The sequence below is a fragment of the Hydra vulgaris genome, chromosome 14 (genome assembly GCF_038396675.1).
Source record: "Hydra vulgaris chromosome 14, alternate assembly HydraT2T_AEP".
Lineage (NCBI taxonomy): Eukaryota > Metazoa > Cnidaria > Hydrozoa > Anthoathecata > Hydridae > Hydra > Hydra vulgaris.
This window is the reverse complement of record NC_088933.1, coordinates 24,334,547-24,360,629: the sequence shown is the minus strand read 5'-3', so window position 1 is coordinate 24,360,629 and position 26,083 is coordinate 24,334,547. Positions and strand designations below refer to the sequence as shown.

Sequence of the window (26,083 nt, the reverse complement as noted above, 5' to 3'; positions counted from 1 at the left end):
TTTTAAAACGCTTTTAAGAAAATGAAATATACAATTTAAAGTAATTGTCGCTTGGAGGCATGTAAATTGTATTTTTAATAATAAGAAATGGTTTGTTTTAAAGTTATTTGATGTGTTTTGTTTTTGTGCAAGATAACTTTTTTTTTCTTCATCTACTGAGTATTGCTGTGCTAAACTTTTATGATATATATATATACATATATATATATATATATATATATATATATACATATATATATATATCTATATATATATATATATATATATTTATATTTTATACAATTATACTTTTTGAAGGAATAATATATATATATATATATATATATATATATATATATATATATATATATATATATATATATATATATATATATATATATATATCATTAAAACAGATTATTAGTAGAGTATTTAGATATAACCTAAATTTTTTTTATGCTGAATTATATTTAAATATGGCCATTGTTGTACCTTGAATATAGATCATCGAGAACATATTTTAAAAATCTGGAAAATTATTTGGGTAAAATATCCGGAAAAAATCTGAATATATTTTCCTTTATTTTCCTCCTTATTATACTTTTAGCTAAGTTGTTTTTAACTTTTTTTCTAACTTTTTTTTTCAAACTTTTCCTAGTTTTGTATGAGTGCTGAGTTAAAAAGCTTAAAAAGAAATATATTACAAATTGTATTGTTTGTATGGATAATGTTTTGGTTATCCGGGAAAACTAAAAATTGAGCATATAATTTAATATATTTTTAATAATATAAGATCATGAAATCAAAAGAGTGTTTAATGAATCATAAATTTATATATTTCAAGATTTTCTAGACTTTTATAAACAAAACATATTTAACTGTAATAAAAATGATATTATACAATGTTTAGTTTTTTTTTTAAATTATTTACCTCCCAAAGGCCGAGAAGGCCGCTACAGTCGAGTAGGCTAGTTTTTGTGGTTACAACCCTCTCTCAACTCTACGCGGAGAATCAAATTGAGCGCGGTACTACCAGGGGCATGGTGGGGATCGAACTCAGAACTTCTTGCTGATGAGGCGCGAGCCCTTTACCATTACACCACTACCGCATTAATTAACTACACCATTACCGCATAATAAGTTAATGATAATAAAAGTTTTATTTTTATTTTTTTGCATTTATTTGATGACAACATAAAGCTTTCAATACATACTTAGAAATTGTTTCAAAGTACACTATCTGCTTCAAGATACAGCATGGTATGTTTCGAGGTAGGGCACATAGATACATAGATACAACATAGTATGTTTCAAGGTAGGACACATAGGCGCACCTTGAAACAATGTTTCTACCTTCACAACATCGTAGTTCTTCAAAAAGATATACTAGTTAGAAGAATGTTCAAAATTTACAATATTTGGGAACATTTGTGGCTATGATTTTGTAATGAAATATTTTGTTTTTGTTTTTAACTTTTAAAGTTACTCAACAAAATGTGTGATTTGTATTCAAGGTACAACACCTTCCCCTAAGTATAGAGAAAGTGTGAATACGTATTTGAACTGTAGTAACTTTTAACCAACAATCATTTATGCAATAATTTCAAACCTTTTAGTTATTTACATTTATAAATTTTCAATGTATATATATTAAAATGATATATTAATATATATATATATATATATATATATATATATATATATATATATATATATATATATATATATATATATAAATTAAATTTTTACTATTAAATTTTTTAATATTAAATAATTAGGCATCAAAATCTTAAATGTAAAAAAAATGAAAATCAATTGTTGGAATTAGATTATAATTAAGTATCAAGTACATTTGCAGTTTTATCCACTATTAGCAGTGCACTTAATAATCTCAAGGTGGTAATTAACTCATAGATAAAAAAAGAATTTAATTTTTAAAAAAGGCAAAACTTAAAAAACAAATTAACTTAAAAACAATTTACTGTATATGAATAGCATCTGAAGCTGATAGAGTAAGCCGATTTGGTACAAAATCATATTCAACTGCTGGATACACTTGAACAATATTTCCTCGTTTACCTCGAACATTTAAGTTGTACATTTTAAGTCCATTAAAATCAGCAGGACGTGAACGGATTGCAAAACGATGGCTTCTAATAAGAAAAATAACTCAAAATTCATTCAGGTTTTTTCCTAATATAAAAAAATCAAATTCATAATTAATTTAGAAAAATAATAATAATTCATCTCCTTTTCTCTGCTATTTATGAAAGAAACCCGTTATGTAATTTCATTGTAGTTTATATTTACCTAATTCAAATATATGTATGGTTCATGATTACATAAAAAATATAGTATTTTTTGTATTTCACAAATTAGAGTATTTTTTAATTTGTTTTGCTAAATTGTTTGCTTTTAAAACTTAAAAGTTAGATTAGAATCATGAACCATACATATATTTGAACTAGTTTGCAAAACTGTTTGCTTTAAAACTTAATAATCTTTAAATAATAATAATTTTTAAAACTTAATAAATGCTTTTAAAAATTAAACATATTTATTATATAGAAGAAGCTATGATTTTGTATTAAAGTTATATTGGAAGTGTGGTGGTAGTGGTGGTTAAAATTAAAATAATATATAACTAAAATTCATTTTTAAAAATAACAAATTTTTAAAATTTTTTATAATTCCTTTTTAATAATAACTGTCAGGTCAGGTTAACCTATTAATGGTAACATGTAACCTGCTTCATGTCCTGCTGCCTTGTAAGATACGCTTTTTTAGGCAAAGGCTAGGAGAAGTCAACTCCAACTTAAAACACCCCCTGAGTTGGGGCTCTTGGTTGAGTAAAGGCTAGAGATGGTGTCTCGATAAAAATACTCATCTTGGGCAGATGTTAGATGCATCTGGCTATTGTCTTGTAGAAGGCCTCCTAGGCAAAGACATAAGAGGTAAATAGATTCTATCTGTTGACCAGCCTCACACCCCTTCATCATCTATTAGGCTGGCGCAGATGTATTTTTAATACAATGCTTCGAGTTTAGGATGTTGAATGCTGGATCTTTTTGACTCAATGCATGGGTTTTGCTTGTGTCTGTTTTTATGACTAGGCAACTCATTCTATTGTCTCCTAATGAGGGTACAGCTCTAAAACTCAGTATTATGGTTCTGAGGCCGGCCAGTAGTCAGACCTTCCAAACTCTGTAGTAGCTCTTAGAGAGGCTGTTCCATCAACAGCTGAAAAATATCAGAGTACTAACAGTGCCATGTTGCACATGGATGGTATCCTTGTTTGTACTTATGGTGTGCATTGTTGAGGCCACATTTTTAGCCCTTTGTTATGGCTCAGGGTTTATTATCAGTAATGAGGCGATTGCTTGGACTATTAAATAGTGTACTAAGTACTATATATGCTTTGAGTCAAGTTCTTTAACAAATTTAAAATGACTAAAGTACCAAAAACTATAAATCACTAAAATCCATTGTCATCACCAAGTTCTCTATATCTATCATTCACTAATATTCATAGTCTTTGAAGCAACTTTTCCTCTGTTGAGTTTTATCTCTTGCAAAGTTCACCAGACCTACTTACTCTTTGTGAGACTAATTTAAGTTCAGCTGTCTCAACTTGTGATCTAAGTGTTGATGGTTATCTTTCTTTAATTTGTAAAGACTCCAATAGTCACATGCTTGGCCTGGACATTAACATTTGTAAGAATTCACCCATTTGTCGGGAAACTAGGTTTGAATCCACAGACAATTCTTTTATGTGCTTCGGTTTAGCACCACTTCACCATTGTCTTTCTGTTTGTTCTTTATCGCTCTCTTTCATCTCTGCACCCTTTTTGATGTTATTTCTGATCAAATTGACCAAGCCCTTTCTCTTTATCCATCAGCCAATATCATTGTTGTTGGTGACTTTAATGCCCATCACACTATATGGCTTGGCTCTAGTGTAAGTGTCTCAACTTTTGCCTTTCTCAATCTCTAACTCAAATAGTCAACTTTCCAACTCGCTTTCCAGACAACCCGAATCATTTACCTTCTCTACTCAAACTTTATCTTGTTTCTGATCCTAGTCAGTGCTCAGTTTCTCCACATTCACCCTTAGGTGCTTCTGATCATGGTTTGATCTCTTCATCATCACAATCCCCTATCATCATACCTCTTACAACTACCTTAAAGCTGACTGAGACTCTTTCTGTGATTTTCTTTGTGATGGCCCTTCCTGATGGTAGAAATCTTTTCTCTTCCTGCTGACAAATGTGCTTCTTACTTAACTTCTTGGGTTCAGGCTGGCATGGAATCTTTTATTCCCTCTCAACAATTCTAGATCAAGCCTCACTTTTCTCCATGGTTTTCCTCAAATTGTACTACTGCAACTTCCAATTGAAACCCTTACTTCCATATCTATCAGCAAAACAACTTTATAGAAAACAGATGTCTGTTTACTATTGCTAATAGCCATTGTAAAGAGGTTTTATCCAACACCAAAGCTCGCTATTCTTAGGTCATAAAATCTCGTATTTCATCACAAAAATAAGGCTCTCATAATTTTCGGAGAATCTTTAACAGTATGAATAATAAGGGCAAATCTGTTATTCCACCTCTCTTGAATGGTTCAGACTTTGTCACCTCACCTAAAGACAAAGCTGAATTGTTTGCTAAGATTTTTTCATCAATATCACCTCTTGATTACACTAGTTGCATTCTATCAGATATAGTCGTCAAACAGGTTGATCCATTGCTTGACATTTGTACCACTCAAGCTTTTGTATCCAAAGTGATTTCCTGCTTAGACTTTTCTACAGTTTATGGTTTAGACAACATACCTGTTGTAGTCTTGTAGAAGTGTTCTCTGGAGTTGTCGTCTATACTTTTAAAACTATTTAAAAAGTGCTTATCAGAGTCTTGCTTTCCAGCATGCTGGAAAGCGCCATCAGTTATCCCAATTTTCAAAAATTTTGGAGAGCGATCTGACTTATTTAACTACCGTCCCACTAGTCTTCTTCCTATCATAAGCAAGATTGTTGAATCTTTAATTAACAAACACTTAATCTCACATCTTGAATCTAATAACTTACTTTCAGATCATCAATATGGATTTCGATCTTCTCATTCTTCAGCCGATTTGCTAACAGTAATAACCTATAGGTTTATTGACATTAGATAGAGGTGAAGAAGTTAAGGCTATCGCTCTTGATATTTCTAAAGCTTTTGATATAGTTTGGAATGCTGGTCTTCTCCATAAGCTTTCTTCTTACAGTGTATCTGGTAACATCTTTAAGATTATTGAGTCCTTCCTTTCCAATCGTAGTATAAAAGTTGTCTTCAACGGACAGCACTCTTCTTCATATCCTGTAACTTCAGGGGTTCCTCAAGGTTCAATCCTTGGCCCTATACTTTTTTTAATTTACATTAACAATCTTCCAGATATTCTCACATATAAGGTTTTTTTCAGCCAATCATTATCACAATAATTTAGATCTTCCTATATTTATGAATGGTAATATACTCGATGAGTCATCTACCCTTCATCTTCTAGGGTTAACTCTTACTTCTGATTTTTCTTAGAAAGTGTATATCAAATCCATTGCAAAATTAGCATCTCTAAGGTTGCATCTCTTTATCGAGCTCAACACTTTCTTACTCCGGATTCTATTCTTTATATCTATAAATCTCATATCCGTCCTTGTATGGAATACTGTTGTTATATCTGGGGCTGATCTTCTAATGATGTCCTTTCTCTTTTAGACAAGGTTCAAAAACGCATTGTAAACATAGTTGGACCTGCTCTTGCAGCCAACCTTTAACCATTATCACATCGTCGTAATGTTGCTTCTCTTTCTCTTTTCTACAAATACTATAATGGGCACTGTTCTAAATAGCTAGCATCTCTTGTGCCATCTACTAAAATTCATTCTCCTGTTACTGGTCATTCAATTAAGTGTCATCCTTTTTCTGAGACTGTTCCTAAGTGCTCCAAAAACTCTTATTCGTCTAGCTTTTTTCCTCGAACATGAGTTTTTTGGAATTTTCTTCCTTTATTTTACTTTCTTGATTCACATAATTTGCAATCTTTAAAGTCTGTCAATCATTATCTTGCTCTACAAACTTCATTTTTTCTCTTCCAGTAACTTCCAACTCTTATAATGGTTGCTTGCAATTGTTGGAAGCGAAGATGTAAAAAAAAAAAAAAAATTTTAAATTGTTTAAAAATAACAATTTTTTTAAAATTAAATCAAATTAAAAAAATTTTATTAGTAAACTTTTTTCTAATTTTTACTCAATTTTAAAATAAATTTCAAAAGTAAAATAATTAAATGTATTTTATATACATATGTATTATTATATAAATATTATATACCACATATGTATTATTGGCATAAGATAATTGTAATTGGCTGTATATATATAATTATATATATACATTTTTATATGTATGTTCTAAGGTGTCCCAAAAAACAATATTTTTAAAAAATATATGTTGCTACCTCTTTGTGTGTTTTATATGATAAAAAAACACCGGATTTAAAAAAAATTTTTTGAATAAAAAATATTTTTATTCTAGGGGTCTATTTTATTCTAGGGGTCTCCTAAGACCCTCGAACATTTAATGAGTTCCTAATAGATTATAAAAAATTTTTTTAAAAAAGACAATTATATTAAAAAATACTTATTTAGAAAAAAAATTATTCTCAAAAAAATTGATAAAAATACAATTTTTTCATTTTTAATGCTGTTAATTATAACATTTATTTTTATATAATATAGTTTATAACAATAATACAGGCTTGGTCGGGAAAGGCGGGCTATTGCACTCTGATCTTGACCAAGCATACAATATTTAGTTGCGACAACTTGCCCACGGCTTCATAGATGTTTTGAGAACATTTCAGAAAATAATCAAGCGCAAAAAAGTTCAACTGGACTGATGAGAGACAATTACAAAAATTAAAAGCTGCCTGATTAAATTGTTATAAAATAAGTTTAGAATAATTAATAAACTTCGTCTTTTATAATTAAGCGACACTCTTTTATATAAAGTAAAAACTTACTATTAATAATTGTTTAATAAAGAAACAATTGTTATTCAATTTATCAAAGAGTTTAGTATAATTTCTCTTATTTGAGTACTTCTGATTTATTTCAACAAGATTCTAATAAACAAACGTTTGTTGATTTATTTAATAAATAAAAAAGTCATTCTTTTTTTAACCATTTCACGCTTTGCGTAGTTGACCTGAGTTTTGTTTTTACAAATTACATACCATTCTTTGTAGTACGACGAACAAAAGAAACAATTAAATCATTCAGTTACTATGACAATGTTAGAACGTTGTTTTCAGCAGTATCTTTAAAAATGTTAAAAACAATTCCGCAATGTGCTAGACCCCTGAATTAGCGATCTATAATGATCAGTATCCAAACAAATTACATTCCAAATGATTTATATTTTAATTTTACTAACCAAAATCAAATTTTAAATACGTCAAACTATATGAAAGCATTTTTTTATGATTAAACTCAAAAGGTAAAAATAAATTACGAGGAGGAAGTGGAACTGCTTTACCACTGATTATGAATAGTGAGTGGGCTTTTTTATTTTATTTTATTTTAATAAGTATTTAAAACAGATGTAAGTAAATTTAAGTTTAAGTATAACAAATTTGTAAAAATGACATCTGAAGCAAAAAAAATTAAAGATAGTAAACCAATATCTAAGAACTTAAAAACTTTTCTTTCGAGGGGGAAAGAATCAGTTATTGGATACACGGAAGAAAATGGCTTAGTTGTCAAAATATGGTGTAAGATTTGTGCTAGGAACAAAACTGAAACTTTAACGGATGCTTTAGTTAAAGGAGTATCAAATAATTCTTTGACAGCGTTTACGGAGGGAACTTGTGTGACAAAGTATCAGTTAAAATTAAAATAATTAGCTTGTTCTTAATTTGTGACTCCAGGAATTAATTGAAACATAATTTTTCTACCATTATATAACTTATAACTGTAGTTATCTTATAATTTACTATATTACTAAGTGAATAAATTTTTTAGAGAATTGCTTAATTTGAACCGTGTTTTTTTCTTTGATAATAATAAAGGTTGATCGCCATCTTAGAGGGCAAAGCCATAGATTAGCGGTGCTGATTGATAATGGTAACTCAGAAGATCCTGGAAGTAGTTGTGTTGCTAACCTCGATATGGAAAACTTGTTACCTATTACACAAGACAACCGCGAAGCGTTATTAAAGATGATTAGAACAGCCTAAGAAATGGCTCTAAAACCGAGCATGTCACATAGCCATTTCAAGACACTGATCAAATGCCAAAGACTTAATGGTGTACTCCTTTTAGAAGGAAAAGACAACAATAAAGCAGGTTATTGATTTTCAGGTTCAGTTTCTTTTTCGTAACTTGATAAAACAATTCAAATGAAAAAATCGAATTAAAGTTACGTTACTATTATAATGAAAGTTTAATTTTTTTTTTTTCAAGATTTTACATCCGAATGGTCTTATCCTTTTGATTTATCCATTTGATTTTTTAATTTGAAAAATATTAGTTATATTACTATTATTTTTTTTTTATTGTTTTTTAATTTCTTTTTTAGCACGTGAATATATCTCATGCATTGCCAGTGCCATTAAAGAAAAAGTTGCTAAAATTGTCAATGAAACAAACTTTATCTCCATTTTTTCCGATGGTTCTCAGGCTAGAAAAACAAAGGATGAAAAAGAGTTGATTCTTGTGCGCGTTGAACGCGAGGGGACCCCTGCCTGTTTTGTAGTTTCTTTACTTGATATGAACAGTTTGGGTGGTATGAGTGCCAATACCATTAAAAAGGCTATTGATAGCATTTTTATTAAAACCGGTAGTGTTCCTTTAACTGCGTCAGCTTACAAATACAAACTTGTAAGCGCTACGGCTGACGGAGCTTGCGTTAATTTTGGAATTTATTATGGCGTGTTAACACAATTAAAAAAAGATAGAATGTGGCTGATAAAAATTCACTGCATAAACCATCGTTTGGAATTAGCAATAAAAGATGCTGTGAAAGATATTTCCCAGTATAAAGAGTGTGAACGTTTTTACATTTCCATATTTAATTTATTTCGCAATTCTGGAAAACTAAAATGCGCAGTTAAAAAAGCTGCTGAGGCTTTGAACATTACATATGACACCTTGCCTAAAATATTTGGAACGCGCTTTATAAGTCACAGGAGATGCGGCTTTACATAATTGGCCTTCGCTTATTGTGGGTTTCGAGAATGCTCTTGCTGATCGCGACACTAAAGCAGATATATGTGCTAAACTTTCTGGATTGTCCAAACGGTTGCATGAGTACAGACTATTATGTATGGTTTGTAGTTATTTGGATATCTTAGAAAAGTTATCACCATTATCATTGGTTTTTGAAAAACAAATGTTAATGGTGGATGAGTTAAAACCAGCGGTGGATATAACAAAGGCTAGCTTAGCGGAATTAAGCAATGAAGATATTGATAACATTATTGATTCATATTTACTCAAGTTTATAATCAATGAAAAAGATGGTTCAACCAATCTTGTTTCTTCGTATTTCAAAGAAGGTAACGAATTGAAAAAATCAAACCCAGAGTTTGTTGAGATTGAACTCAACAATATGGCTAATTTTAACTTTGAATGTATTCATTCTGCCATTAAAGTAAGAAAATTAGCAATTGAAATCATTCTGCCATTGATAAACGATAGATTTAGTTCGCTGTTAAATCCCATATTCGAATCAATGGATTGGTTAGATCCGCAAGTACAGACAGCAGACAGCAAGTATGGTGATGCCAGCATATCTTTATTACTAAACGAATTTTTTTACCCTCTGGAAAAATTAGGAATGGATTTTAAAATGGTTCTTTCGGAATGGAGAGTTGCAAAACTAGTAATAAATGCACAGTACACCATTGCACTCACACCATTGCAAATATGGCAGAATATTTTTTTTTATCATAAAATTAAGTTTCCAAACTTGAGTCTTTTAGTTGAACTTCTGATGTGTATTGCTGGTTCTAATTCAGCTGTCGAACGCGTTTTCAGTATTTTGACTGTGATTTTGACTGATAGACGTTTAAAGATGAACCACTCGACAATGGAAGACTCAATAATCATAGCAGGGAATGACACAAATTTCACTCAACAAGAACGCGATGATATTTTAAGTCGTGCTGTGGATATTTTCTTAGATAAGCGAAGAGTTTTTTCCCTTGATTCAGCTAATGCTAGCATTGCCACTGATTATATTAGCAAAGAAAGCTGCACCAGTGAAGATATAAGTTCTATATCTGAATCGGACGGATAAACAATTTATTATATAATTTTTATCCCACATAATTTTATATTTATGTACATTACTAAAGAGTCCTGAAGAACGAAAATATATATAGCATTATATATATGATATCTTTGATTGTCATATTCTTGTTATACGATTGCATAAATAAGTTGATTTTAATAAAATAGCAGCGTATAAGCTAATATATGTATATATTATATGCTGTATATATAAAACTTTTCAATAATATAGATCAAAATATGTTATTAAAAAGTTTATACGCTGCCATTTTATTAAATCTTTAAAATATCTGTGTGTGTGTGGCTCCAACAATAAGTCAACGTATTAAAATAAAACAAATTTATATTAGCGAATCATTTTAAAGCATTCGCCAATATAAAATCATTTAATTAGTAAAGGTAAAGTTATTAAATTAATTTTTTTGCGTGTATTTTTAAAACTCATTGTTATGCGGACAAACATGGAAACATACTTGAATGTTCTCAAAATATCTATGAAGATGTCATAGTAACTGAATGATTTGATTGTTTCTTTTGTTCGTCATACTACAAAGAATTATATGTAATTTGTAAAAACAAAACTCAGGTCAACTACGCAAAGCGCGAAATGGTTAAAAAAAAAATGACTTTTTTATTTATTAAATAAATCAACAAACGTTTGTTTATTAGAATCTTGTTGAAATAAATCAGAAGTACTCAAATAAAAGAAATTATACTAAACTCTTTGATAAATTGAATAACAATTGTTTCTTTATTAAACAATTATTAATAGTAAGTTTTTACTTTATATAAAAGAGTGTCGCTTAATTATAAAGGACGAAGTTTATTAATTATTTTAAACTTATTTTATAACAATTTAGTCAGACAGCTTTTAATTTTTGTAATTGTCTCTCATCGATCCAGTTGAACTTTTTTGCGCTTGATTATTTTGAAATGTTCTCAAAACATCTATGAAGCCGTGGGCAAGTTGTCGCAACTAAATACTGTATGCTTGGTCAAGATCGGAGTGCAATCGCCCGCCTTTCCCGACCAAGCCTGATAATATAAATATGTGTGTGAATATATATATATATATATATATATATATATATATATATATATATAGGGTGCGGAAAAAGTTCCTGTACAAAAATATATATACATATATATATATACACACATATATATATGTATGTATATACATACATATATATATAAGGTGTGGAAAAAGTTCCCAAACAAAAATATAAACAGCAAAAACAGTAAAAGTTCCTGTACAAGACAAGAAACAAACTACACTTTAATTTAAAACAAAATAATACTGAAAAACACTAAAAGAATACAAAGGAATACAAAAGGATATTTAAAACACACTATATATTGAAAGAAAACACCATATAGATAATTTTTTTAAATTACACTTTTGTACAGGAATTTTTTTCGCACCCTGTATATATATATATATATATATATATATATATATATATATATATATATATATATATATATATATATATATATATATATATTAGGGTATATCCTATTTCAGTCAAAATATAATTTTTTTAAATTCTAACTAGCACGCTTGGATTCCTATGTATTTGGGTATGGGGAATTCAGTTTTGATAATATTTTTGTAAAATATTAATGTTTAGCTACTGAGAAACAGGTTTTAAAACTACGATTTTATTAAAAATAATCTTTTTAAAGTAGGGTTTAATCTTTAAAAACTTTTATACAATTATTAATACAAATTAAAGTTTTAAAAAGTAAAAAGTAACCAGGTAACCAATAACCAGTATTATAACAGATAAAATTATCATTGAACCCCAAGATTCTCTGCCAGGAATGTATATTAACGGTTAGGGCTCCCAGCCGCCCCCCAGTCAATACTTGATAATTTATTTAATTATCAATTTATATTATGATTACTATTTATGTAAACATAAATAAAAAAGCTTTTTTTTTAAAACATATTATGCATTCCAAAGTTTTATAAATTTTAGCAAAGAGAAAGAAATTGTCTCCCCCCCTCCCCTTAAAAAATAAAACAACAACCTTCATTTAAATAGTGGGAACGCCATAGTTGCAAAAACAATCAATAAAAAAAATTATTAAAAATAACTAATAAATTTAACAAGCTTGAAGATAAAACAACCAAGTAAAAAATACAAAAATAATAACCAAATAATGTCAAATTAATAATAAAAAATTGTTACCAATTAAATATAAAATCATAATGTATGAAAACATGTGAGAGCTAGTTTTAAACATTTTACAATATAGTTTTTATTAGGTATTGATCACTTAAACAAAGTCTTTTTTTGATATCATCACATCTTTTTTATCTCAACCACAGACTGCCTCAGCTGCCTCGGTAACTAATTTGACTGCTCTCTCACAACTTTTGGTATGTAATGAATATAAAAGAAGCTCCAGGGAAGATCTTTTATATGCATCAAATTGGGCTAATGACAAGTTTGCAGTGAAAACTAAGATAGTAATGACTTCATTTTTCCAATCAATAAGTTCTTTGATTTCACAAGCATCAAGGTTTACTCTTTGTGGAACTTTAAAAGGTCTCACATTAGTAGAGCCATATTCACTTCCAGCCCTGACTGCCAATATTTTGTCAACTGCAAATGACCTTTGATCTGAGTTATCATAACAGAGAAGTGCAACAAGTATATTCTCAGGATGAGCCCACCAGGATTCACTGGCCATAATTTACTTTAATCTCAAAAAATATTGGAAGATAAACCTGTGTCACCTAAAGTTGCAAAGAGCCTCAAGATCTCTACATTCTCAGGTTTAAGATCATACTAGCTCATATATAAAAGCAAGCATCTCATGCCACAAGTAAACCATCGATTGTGAGACAATCTACCACATTTAAGAGCTGCTACTTCAGGATCAAGGTTTTAATATTGCGTTCAAATAATTCCAAGCAAATAAACTGTCTAAGCTCATTTCTTAACAAAATCTTCACTGATATTAACTAAAAGCTCCAGGAGGAGAATCAATATAAATTTAGTAATTTTTCAAGATTATCAACTTTAGAAAACAGTTTACCAATTGCTCCACACCATTTTTTATCTGAAGCGAGCCCATAAAGTTTTTCCAAAATATGACGGTGATAATATTTCTTTCACAGTCTAAATTTTCCTCTGCTCTAAAACACTTCATAGCACGCTCTTTGGCACAAAAAACTTTCATGCTATCACAAATAAGATTATTTTTATCTTCAACAAGTTTCCCTGCCTTCATAATATCTTTTAAAAGACCATTAATGATAGCAGCAGTAGCAGTTGATGACACACTAAATCTGACGAGGCGTTGACAGCATTACTAATACCCAAGTAATTTTGTTTAAGATAACTTTCTTGCTTTTCTAATGTTGAGCCTTCTTCGCTATCACTGACTTTATTGCTATCACTGACCATACCAAAATTGGAATTATTATACATTTCTGTTGCAACATCCATATTTTTAGCGTTAAATCTAATAGCAGATGAATAAAATGTTCTCAATGACTCTGACTTTAAAAGCTTCTTCTCGTTGTTGATTGAGCCTTGCTTGATCAATTGACTTACAAAAGTTTTTAAACCTAAGCTTGTGAGTTTCTTTAATATCCAGGCCAAACTCTAGCATAGATGAAACACTACCTTGTTTTTCTCACTGGGTTTTAATGCAAACGAGCTCTTTTTGTGGAATTTTTAAATTTAAGTCACATTTGGCAATGAGCACGATTATCACAAGATTCTTTGCATCATTCTCACTGCAGTAAACAATTCTGCATTTGCAAAAAGCAAACAAATTCTGCATTGTCTAAAAGTTTTTCAAGTTTAGATTACCAGCGTAGTTTATTGGCCTTTTGAGCTTTGTGTTGAACTATTTTAGAGAATGCAGATCAACCTTTACTGAGTCTTAGTTCTATAACTTTAGTACCACAAACTATAGGCTCTTTAAACTATGGGTTAGAAAGAAACCATCATTCTGCAATCTCATGGGCAGTATTAGAAAAATTACTTGCATTGATAAATTACGTGGATATTTTCATAAACTAGTAATTTTTGTTGTTGTAGATCAAGACATTGCTGCAAACAATCACATATTTGCTGGAAATTCAGTTTGGAGAAACTTTCTAGGAACTCCAAGATATCCGCTCATTTATCAATAGTTTATTTTAATAGTCTCTATTAATAGCTTAATTTAATAATCAAGCATTTAATAATTTACATTATAAAAATATATTGAATAATAAATTAAAAAGTATATTATTATAAATATATAAAAAAAGAATTCAATAAAAGCTTGATTTCAATTCAATAATTTTGCTTAGCATGTTGTTTATCTTTTATTGCTGCTTACAGTTAGTTATCAATTTGCTGCTTACAGTTAGTTATAAATTTGCTGCTTACAGTTAGTTATAAATTTGCTGCTTACAGTTAGTTATAAATTTGCTGCTTACAGTTAGATTTTTCAATGGAATTTTATTGTGACCATATATCAAATGATTCGATTTAACACTTTTAATTAGTTAAAAGATTTTTTAAAAAGATATAAACTTTTCATAAGTGAAATTGAGAAAGAATTTCAATAGATTTTTTGAGTTGTTTTTAATATTTTTATGTTGATAAGTAATTACTTCATAAATAAAATACCAAGAAATATACAAATTTTATAGTAAAAAAATACCTGTCTTGAAATGTTCTACCATATTGAGCAGTATTAATAGCTAGCCTCAGTTGTAACCGGGAACCTAAATTAGCATTTGTTGTTTTTAACGGTTGAACCACAGGATTGTTGTTAAAAAGATATCCTCTATTTGTGGCTTCAGTGTCTGAAAGTCCAACCAAAGGACCCACCTTGATTTTGTTAGCTAAAGAAAATGGTTATTTATACAGAATAATTACAAAACAATTTTATTAAATTAAAAAAATTAAAAAAACTATTATAACAATCAAACTTAATTATCTTATAAAAAAAAGAGAAACAAAAAAACTTTCGATTTTTGGTATAACTCTGATTAATTGTCAATCAGTTGTCAATTATTACAAAACAACTAACAATTACAAAATTATTAACCATTATTATAATATAACTAACCATTATTATAAAACTACTAACCATTTTACAAAATTACTAACCACTATTATGAAATTACTAACCATTACTATGAAATAACTAATCATTGTTATGAAATAACTAACCATTATTATGAAATCACTAACCATTATTATGAAATAACTAACCATTGTTATGAAATAACTAACCATTATTATGAAATCACTAACCATTATTATGAAATAACTAACCATTATTATGAAATAACTAACCATTGTTATGAAATAACTAACCATTATTATAAAATTACTAACCATTATTATTGTTCGATGAGTTTGCATCTAATGGATAGTCACCAGTAGAAATGTTATATCGAAGACGCAGAACACAGTTCTCATTAATATCACTTGGAATCGTCCAGTTGTAAGTGGTAGGAAACCCTCCTAGTCCATTTCCATTATGATTATCTCGAGATCGAGGTGACGAAACACATTCAGGAGGATTTAGATTCCGACTTGGAATTTCAGTCCAGTTTGCTTTGTTTCCAGAATTCTTAGGCCATTCCAGTTTCTAAGTACAATACTAGCATTCATACTAATATTTAATAACTTCTGTACAAAAACTATATTACTTTTTTGTTGAGACTACTTATTTAAATATTAAATATTTATTAATAGTATTTATTTAAATATCTAATCTATAATTTGTAACTTTTTTTGTTATTGAAAGTAACAATAACTAAAAAATATTTGATTAAATTAATTGTCAATAATTTGAATAAACTCAATAAAATACTAAACAAAAATACATCTAACAATAATTCAAATTAATATTTCAATAAATTTTATAGCAATTATTTAGTATTATTATTATCATTATTACTATTATATATAAATATATATATATATATATATATATATATATATATATATATATATATATATATATATATATATATATATATATATATATATATATATATATATATATATATATATATATATATAGATAGATAGATAGATAGATATATATATATATAGATATAGATATATAGATAAATTTGAATTATATTAAACTTTTTAGATAACATAATAGCTTGAATTGTTACAAATGATTAATTTACTAATAACTTGTATTACGGGGTTGCTTACTATTATTGAAACACAAACTTTGACAAACAAGGTTGTTGTGTTAAGAAACAAGTTGGACATGGGTACTTTTAAATTAACCTCACATTTTTAAACTAACCTCGCAAGCTTCTTGAGTTATTCCTAAATAGTTATTTGCTGGATTTCCACCTACTTTATTTAAAATAAGAGCATCCATATAACCAGCTGGTGGAACACACACAAATCTTGATTTAACATTCTCACTCTCCTGCTGATATCTAGTACACTGCGAAACATCATTAGTCATAACAGCGATATCCTATTTATAGTAAAAGTTAATAAAATTGGTAGTATTTATAGTAAATTTATAGTATAAGTTAATAAAATTAAATGCATTATGGTTTGATATACAGGGTTTCTAACAGTTTTTATCAAAAACAAGTTAGATATTGACAAAAAAAAAATCATCATTTTATAGGTCAAATTAAAAAACTTTGACCCCAATAAAATTCATTTTAACTTTGTTTTTAAAAAACTCACTTCCAACAAGAGCAAGCTTTCTAAGCTTTCTGTCAAAACAGCAATCATAGTAACACTTAAACACAATCTATAATAACTACGGTATTTGTAGAAAAAAGATGTACCTAATGGCAAAAAAAGAGAGTCTCAATTTTGACAACTAGAGTAGGCAAAACTTTGTAATAAATAGAATGTATGGCTTTCATGAGAACTCAGTAGTGATCTGAGATGACATAAAAGATTATTAAAGAATAATTTAAAAAGAATCATCTGAGAAGAAAAAAAAGTATGGAATTATTAAAATAGAGGTTATTTGTTAATTTGTGTTGTCAGAATAATATACTTTTTGCGTAAAATGAGTACAATTTAAAAAGGTGATAGGGATATAAAGAATGATCTAAAATATAAAAATTTGATTTTTTTTTTCATGATGGAATTTCATCTATGGATGTCTACCTTTAAGCAACAAACTTTGAAAATGATAAAAAATATTTTAAGGCTCATGTTTAGAAGGAATATCAGAGTCTCTAGCACTGTCCTTAGTTACTATAAGGTGACTGTTAGGGGCATTGCTACCAACTCATAATAAAGTTTATTCCTTATTTTCCACTTGAAATGAACCTTCAAGTAGAAAGTTGATGTTATTTATAAATTTGAGAGAATATAGGAAAACAGAGAAAAAGAAAAATACAGAAAAAGTAGTAATTACTTTATTACCATTTCCACCAATCAGTACGAGTATCATTAGGAACTGTAGCAGGTATCAGTACAGAAACAGCATCAAAAATTTGTGATAGAAGTTTTTGATCAGACCTTTTCAATTAACAAACAGCTTTGTGATTTTATGGGCTCATTTATGCAATTTTTAGATTCTACAACATTCACCTCTCCTGCTTTAAGTCGTTCACTTTAAGGAACAGTAGAATAGCATAGTAGATAGTACTTTACACTTTAAGGAATGGCATATTAGTACTTTACACTTTAAGGAACAGCATTGTAGTCATTTCTTAAATAAGTGTTATTTAGTCTTGTTTATATTTTACAACTACAATACTTACACTTAAATTTATTATATCTTCATATAACAGATAATGCATAAGTTATCAGACAAAATAAAAATTTTAATACCTTATTAACAAATAGAGAAAAAAATATTTGAATTTTTTTCTAAATTAAAGTATTTATTTGTAAATAAAAATCAATTATTTATTAAAAAAAATTCCATCATCTGCAATAGATCTCCATCTGCAACAGATCTCCATTATCTGCAATAGATCTCAATTTTGACACCTTTCATACTTAACTGTAAAAAATCAAAATAAATTAATTTAATTTAATTTGATGCAATCAATCAAGACATTTTTGATGAAGCTAGCCAATATCCCTAGGAAACCTTTTGGGCCAAATGCCCTCAAAAGTTTTTAATTTATTGTGCTTGAAATACATTTGATTGGTTGGATTCTTTATCAATATAATTGACTTTTGTACATCGAATTTAGAGAACTAATTAAGAGAGTAATAAGAAAATCTAGTCAAAGTAAAAGTTGATATGATATGTGTGAATGAATGAAAACAGTTGTGTTTCTCAATATTCATCAACACAGAATGATGAAAAAATACTTGTTCTGCTGCATTCAACCTCATTTTTAATAAATTTGTTTTAAATAATAAAATAAATAATTTATAGATTTTTATGCATATACATTAAACCACGTTTGTTTGCCACCTTATTTAATTAACAAGAAAAATTAAATCAAAATTTGTTTGATAACTTATCTCCTGTTATTAAATATACATTAGGGTAGCTCTTAAAACAACATTTTTTGAAAATGATTGCTCTAAACCCCTAAATGTGTTCTATATGATAAAATAATACTGGAATTGAAATATTTTTGAAAAAAAATTTTTTTTAGAGGTAGCTCAAGACTCTTAAACGTTAGACAGGCCCCTATATCATGTTTAGTCTCAAAAGAAGCAAAACTTTATAAAAACTTTATATTAACTTTTATATATAACTATTATTTTATAAAAAACAGGTAAAAAAAAATTTTGTAATTTTCTAGGCAGTGAAATCTAAAAAAATATTTTTTTGTATAAAATAATAATTATTTTTAAAATTTTTTATAAAATTTTGCTTCTTTTGAGACCCAACATGATATAATTTTAAATAACTTTTTTTTTTTGTTAATAATAGGGGTTCATCTGATGTTTAAGAGACTTGAGCTACCCCAAAAAATCCCAGTATTATTTTAATATAGAATACATTTAGGGGTTCAGAGCAGTCATTTTCAGAAAATGTTGTTTTAAGAGCCAAATATATTATATATCTTCAAATATTTTATGCCTTTATATATATTTTACCTTTATGTATTACATTATACCTTTATATGTTGCTATAACTTATTATATTATATTATACTTTGATCTACTATATATATAATTTTAAAAATAGGAGTTTATGTTATTTACAAAATAAAAATTATAAAATGAACAATTTTTTTAAAGTAGAGATGACATTATACAACTGTAGGATGTGGTGTGTGACATGGATGCTAGACACTGAAGCACAATGTGATCTTTATTCCATATTAATGTAATTTGGGAGGGAAAAGTGTTTCTGTGACGAATCAGACGGAACTTGTTGCTAAAGAGTTATGACGAGTGGGGGGGGGGGGGGTGGAGGAGTAGATAGAATGAAATATTTCAAATATTACAAATTTTCAACATAGAGAAGTATTATTTTAAGTTTGAAATTACTTAGAACATATTTTTTAAGTATTTTTTCTGCACACTTTTAAAGTCTCTCTGCACTTCAAGAATATATTGAGGAATACAGTTTCAGAAATTAAGATAAAATTTCTAAAAATATGACAAAAATAATTGAAAAACTAGTGTAAAATTTTAAAAACTAACTTAAAAATAAAATTAAAAACATTATTCTATGAAAAACCTTCCAAGGTGTGGGTCTCCAATAAGGATAATAATCTCGTTCTTCAGGGCATTCATAACCTCTGCGTGTGCCTTGAGGATTTTGGCGAGTGTAACGGGCTGAGACTCCGGCTAAATTCTTTGCATTTAGAAGAATAAAATATAATTTTATTTAGCACAAATGATTCTTAAGAGTTTACTTAAGAATCATTTTGATTCTTACAAAAATAAAATTAACAATAAATACAGCATTCAAAAAAATTACTCAAAAATTTGCTGGTTAACATTAATCAGCTGAAATGAAAAAAATGGAAAAGTATATAATTAAATTATTCAAACAACCAAATAAATTTGTACCTAACCTTTATATACTTAACACTAAACGCATTTATAGTTATAAAGTTAAATAATGCACAAGGAAGGTTATTAATAACTCAATTTTTATTTTGAATTTATTGTACACTTCTTTTTTCTTCATTTTGTTAAAAGTTGGGTGCAGCGGTAAGAGCATTTGTTTGAGTTCTTAAAGCAAGAAACTGTTTTATGCCAAATCTCCACCAATCAGAAATAGAACTTTAACATTTATTAATTTTAACTTTCTGTTTTGCAAACATATTTGTATTCATTATTATGAAATTTTACTAATAATTCCTGCGGATCAAATGAGATTGACCAGAATTAACTTTGAAATTAAAAATTAAAATTGAAACATTCACAAAAAACTGCTTCATCATGTACTGAATCATGATAGTATTAATTTTTATGCATAAATACTTTAAACTAAATATTTTAATATTGAATTTAATGCTGCTGCCATTACTCATTCGTGCGTGTTTGCACAGAACTTACGGCAGTGATTAACGTCAAGTTAATAACAAGAACGTTTTCTACAGTTTCAAAATTTTTGGAGCACTTTTTTTTAATGAGAAAATGTGATTGAAAGTGTATGCAATATCTAACTTATGTAAACTTCAAATTATGTAATATCAAAAATTATATAAAGTTTTACAGTTTTACTTTTACTTGAAAATTGCATTGCGCAGTTTTCAAGTAAAAAGTACTATAACAAACAAAAGAGAGAGAGTTTTTGAAAAAGCTTAAAACTTCAATTAACATCAAAACAGCGGTAGATGTATTTTGCACTCATGCCACGATAGAGATATTTATGATATTAATGTGCTTCGGTAATTAGTTAAGTCTTCGCGCTTAACATAAATTAAAGAGACAACTTTTTTTCTTACACAAAAAAAGATTTTACATTTAAACTCTTATTTTTTTCAAAATTAATTAACGGGGTGAGGATCATAATGAAATGTGGATGGTCTCAAAAAAATTTAATAAAAACCTAATAAAAACTTATAAAGAAACCAATTTATAAGTCTGTACCCGTTTTTTTTATAGAAGTATTCTAAATATTATTTAGAATACTCGCTTTGGGTACTAAAATCCGAACCGCTGATAAATAGTGGTTCACACAACGACTACTAAAGCGTTTAAAATTTTCTAAAGTTAATAATGTTATAAACTTTTTTTAAATTTAACGGGTGATGCGGAAGTTATCGGACAAAATAAAAACGTCAATAACTTATTTATAAATAAAAAAACAAACTACTATTATACTTTTTTAAAATAAAGCATTTATCTTTTAATAAAAGTATATTATTTTTTATATGAAAAAACACCACCATCTGCAATTGATCTCAATTTTGCTCTGACGCCTTTCATATGCGACTATAAAAAGTTTAAATCAATTTCTTGTAGTTTTAGTTTAATGCGATCAATCAAAACTTGCTCTGTTGAAGCTTGCCAATCTCCCTTGTAAATCTTCTGTGGCAAATGTCCCCAAAAATTTTCACTTGGTTGTGCTTGAGGCACATTTGGGGGACTGGATTCTTTATCAACGTAATAGACATATTGGTCCATCCAATTTCGAGAATCTTTAGAATAATGAGAACTTGCTAAATCTGGGCAAAATAAATAGTTAAAGTCTCCATGATACTTGTGAATAAATGGAAGAGGTCGTTTTTCTAAACATTCATTAATATAGATTGATGAATTGATCGCTACAGCCTTGGAAGTGCGAAACAATGGCTCGGACATACCACGGTCAGATATGGCTATCCACATTAATAATTTTTTTGGAAATTTTTCTTTTCCTATAAAACGAACACTTTCTGGGCATGTCTTTTTGTTGTTTGTATAGTATCCTGAATTTCCAGGCATGTTGTCCCCTGCAAAACAAAAGTATTTTTCGTCATTGATGACTAGAAGCGATTTTGTGTTATAGAGTTTCCTGCTTCTTTTCTTTGCCTTTATTTGTTGTTCTATAGTGTATTTTGGAGTCTTTTCACGTTTTCTATATTTAATATTCATTTTTTTTAACTGACGACCAATTGTCGATTGATTTACACCGAATTTAATACCTATTTTTCTCTGACTGACCCCTTTTCGATTGTTGACAAGTCTCGTTAATTCGGCTTTCTTTTCTCTAGTCCAGGATGTCGGACGACCAGGGTGCTTTCTATCAGAAAACAATTGAACAGTTTCAAGTCTTTTTAGGTTATCATATATTGTACTTCGAGCAAATCCTTCCTTTTCAAAATAATTTACGATTTTTTTTTTTTTATATTAGGTTTATTTACAAAAAACATTTTTAGTCGCTTTCGAAAAGATTCTTGTTCAGCTGCATTTAACCTCATTTTAAATAACTGTGTTTAAAATAATAAAGTTTATATTTTATAAAACATTTATGCCTACGCATAAAACCACAAAAACTAATTATTATGCTCAAATAATGAAATTAGGATTTGTCTGATAACTTCTGCATCACCCATTAATAGAGATTTCTCATTTAATTATAAATAATTATGTTATAAACTATTATAAAAAAAAGGTAAACAATATGGATAGTTTTTCTACCGCTTACTAAACAATATTAAAAAATAAATAAAGAAAAAAAAGATATATTTCTTTTATTTACAAAAAATGTGTGAAAACTTAAAAAAACAATAAAGCAAAAGAATCATACATTTTTACAAAATCAATCAAGTTTTAATTTTTTAATTTGAATTTTCTATTCTCATTGAGACGAAACATTTTGAAAATAGTAAACATTCCATTCTATCTGTTAGCAGTAATGACTTCATTGTTTGTACAAAATAGAAAACTGCTTTCTAATTTAAACTGAATGCGTCATTTAAAAATTATCAAGTGAATTTTATATACTTGATTATAAACTAAATAAATCTATAATAGACTTAATATATATTAGTGTAGGTATATATATTTATACAAATATAATATATAAATAACTTATATACTGACATATATTTTGAGAAATGCATTTTTGAAACTAGTGACGTAACATTTTTTTCTTTTGTTGTTTGTGAGCATGCTTCTAAAAAGTTTTAATTCAAAGTTATATAACAAATATATTTGCTGTTTTGTTTATTGAAACTTTATTTTTTAAATTTTAGGTTGCATTTAGCTTTAACTTTTTTAATAAATAGACTTAAATATACGCTTAACAGATTTGAAGATACCAGTGAAAATATTTAGTTTTATATTAAATTAAATTTGAAAAATAATACTTGATATTCCAACGTTTTAATGTTTTTGAATTTAAAATATAATAGTCATTAATTAATAGAATGTGATTGAACCTGTACGAAAGCGATGCTTTAAGTTAAGTTATAGTTTGGATAAACTTTTCACACTAGATAATTATTTATAAGGTATTTATAAACATTACGCTAGATATTTATAAACATTATGCTAGATATTTAATTTCTTAACATTCAAGTTTTGATATTTTATTTCATAAAGTGAAAGCAAAGTTTTTCATCAAACAGACCCTAAAAAAATTTACCAGTTAGCGAATGGTTTGACTTAACCAGGGTACAACTAAGCGGATAATATGATAAAGTTCAACAGGAATTTTAAAAAAAAACATGCTGGATTTAGCTTTTAAATAAATCATTTTGAATTTGAACTTATACTGCATAAATTAAAATGAAGCAAGTAATGCATAAATTATGCATGACGTATTTTATTACAAATATAACTTCTTTATTTAACAACATGCAAACTCTGTTTAAACATATTTTGACTTCAGCAAAAAAATTTTACTCAAAATATTTTCTATAAAATTCACTTATAATTTTCTCCCTCGCAAGTTCTTCAGACAAGCATAATTTTTTACTCTCGCACCAAAACTAGCGAGCGCTATTTGTGGCGCCCGGCAGGTCGTTTACGGGCTTGTTTCATGTGCGCGGAGCAATCACTCCCGCTTCATCACAAGGCCTGAATAAGTATAGAAATGTTCGGTGTAGAATAGACTGACCAAAAACCCATATTTTACGGGTCTGGACAGCTAGTTTCACTAAGTTTGTTAATAAAATTAATTTATAAGAACTTTAACAAAAAAATAGTCTTAAAAAATCTTATTTAATTAGGCATTTTTTGAAAGATTGGGAGCCAGGTCGGCCGACTTTCAAACAACATTTGAGAGGTTGGCCTACTTTTAATGAACTTTTTTTGGAAATACTAGGGAAATGTATAAACTTTTTAAATGAAAAATAATTTCATTTAAAAAGTTTATACATTTATTTTTTTTTTCTCTAACATTATTTTAAAAGATGTTATTTGATGTAGTGGTTCAGTTATCCCCAACCACTATATCAAGCAACACCTTTTAAATGTTAGTGAAAAAAATTATTTAATCCACCCATCCTAATGGTTACAAACAATTTTTTGCTTTTATCTAATTCTTTAAAGTAATTTTTTTTTAACATTAAAATAAAAATAAAAAATAAATTTAGTATTAGAGCTTTTAAATATAATTTTGAAAAAGTTGTAATTTTTTATGAGCACCTCTAACAATCTTTTGGAGTAAGTAGATTTTTAAAAATCTTTTGAAGAATATTTTTTTAAATCACTTTGAAGTAAATGTTTAAATATTCTTAGAAGTAAATTTTAAAACTCTTTAGAAGCATGTTTAAAAATCCTTAAAAATAAATGTTTAAAATTAAATACACTACATAATAACGATGATGATTTTTAAAAATCACACAGTATAATACAAAATAAATAAAAACATTCATGTTTTCATTAAATAAAATCTTACTTGATCTGCTGTGAAAAGTCCTTTATTTCTCGATGTATATATGCAATTCATGTAATGGTCATAGTCTTCATTCATTCCATACCTTGTAAAAAAAATATTAACGATATACAAATTAAATTTTAAGAGTATTTCTTTTGTACAGTATTGTGAAAATTAATTAGGTCAAAATTAAAAACATGTAAAAACCAGAATTTGTTAGGTTTCTTACTCTAATATAATAAAAAACCATACTCTAATACTTTATGTATATTTCTTGAACTGCTATGACATTCTGCACATAATTTAGCATGAAATCTACCAGTCTCACACATGTTTTAAATATATGTACTTTAAAACTAAATCTGAAGGATGGTGGTGGTAAGCATAATTTTATTGCTAAAAAAAAATTTGGATTTGGTGAGTTGCCAAGCCATAAAGTGTTTCTTGTATTGAATTATATTGAAGCAAAGTTAATTTTTTAAATATTTTTCTTGGTGCAACAAATATCTTTGTTTATTTACTTTTATTTACTTAATTATATTTATCTATTTTTATAATTATATTAATTTACTTTTATTTATTTATCTTTTAAATCATAGTTAAGTCGAAGAAAACGTAAAATAACAAAAACATAGAGAAAAAAACTGATGAAACTAATTTTCACAATCCTGTAACATGCTGAACTAAAAACAAAAATAAAAACAAACAATAATGATCTGTTAGTTTTCAAACTACAGGTACATTAAAAAACATTGCTAACTGACATCTAACAAAATAAGTAAAAGTGACAATAGCAGATGTTAATAGCAAACAAAAAGTTTTTAAAAAAAATTAATTAATGATAGTTTGAAGTTGTTGTTTTTTTCCGCATACTTAGCTAAGCTCAAAATTTGACATCATACAAAAATAAAAAAATTAAAATAAGGGATTCATTACATACACAATCTGAAAGTTTAGGCATGTATTGTCTAGTAGGCTTGTAGAGCCAAGCCGGAGTTGCTGTTTTTTGGTGGAGCCGGAGTTGCAAAAATCAAGCAGCTTTCGGCTCTCATGTTTTTTAAAGGAA

The 26,083-nt window shown here is 27.8% G+C and overlaps 1 protein-coding gene across 1 annotated transcript in view; it reads right to left on the bottom strand.

The window, feature by feature from the left end:
* The window catches only part of LOC100210880 (protein DD3-3), an 86,671-nt gene that overhangs the window by 34,813 nt on the left and 25,775 nt on the right, over positions 1 to 26,083 (bottom strand). The window contains exons 5-10 of the mRNA XM_065818261.1: positions 25,039 to 25,120; positions 19,936 to 20,052; positions 16,606 to 16,785; positions 15,672 to 15,927; positions 14,989 to 15,172; positions 1,962 to 2,132 (exon numbers count right to left, since the gene is read on the bottom strand). Coding sequence (XP_065674333.1) covers positions 1,962 to 2,132; positions 14,989 to 15,172; positions 15,672 to 15,927; positions 16,606 to 16,785; positions 19,936 to 20,052; positions 25,039 to 25,120 — 990 coding nt within the window. The remainder of the gene's footprint in view (positions 1 to 1,961; positions 2,133 to 14,988; positions 15,173 to 15,671; positions 15,928 to 16,605; positions 16,786 to 19,935; positions 20,053 to 25,038; positions 25,121 to 26,083) is intronic.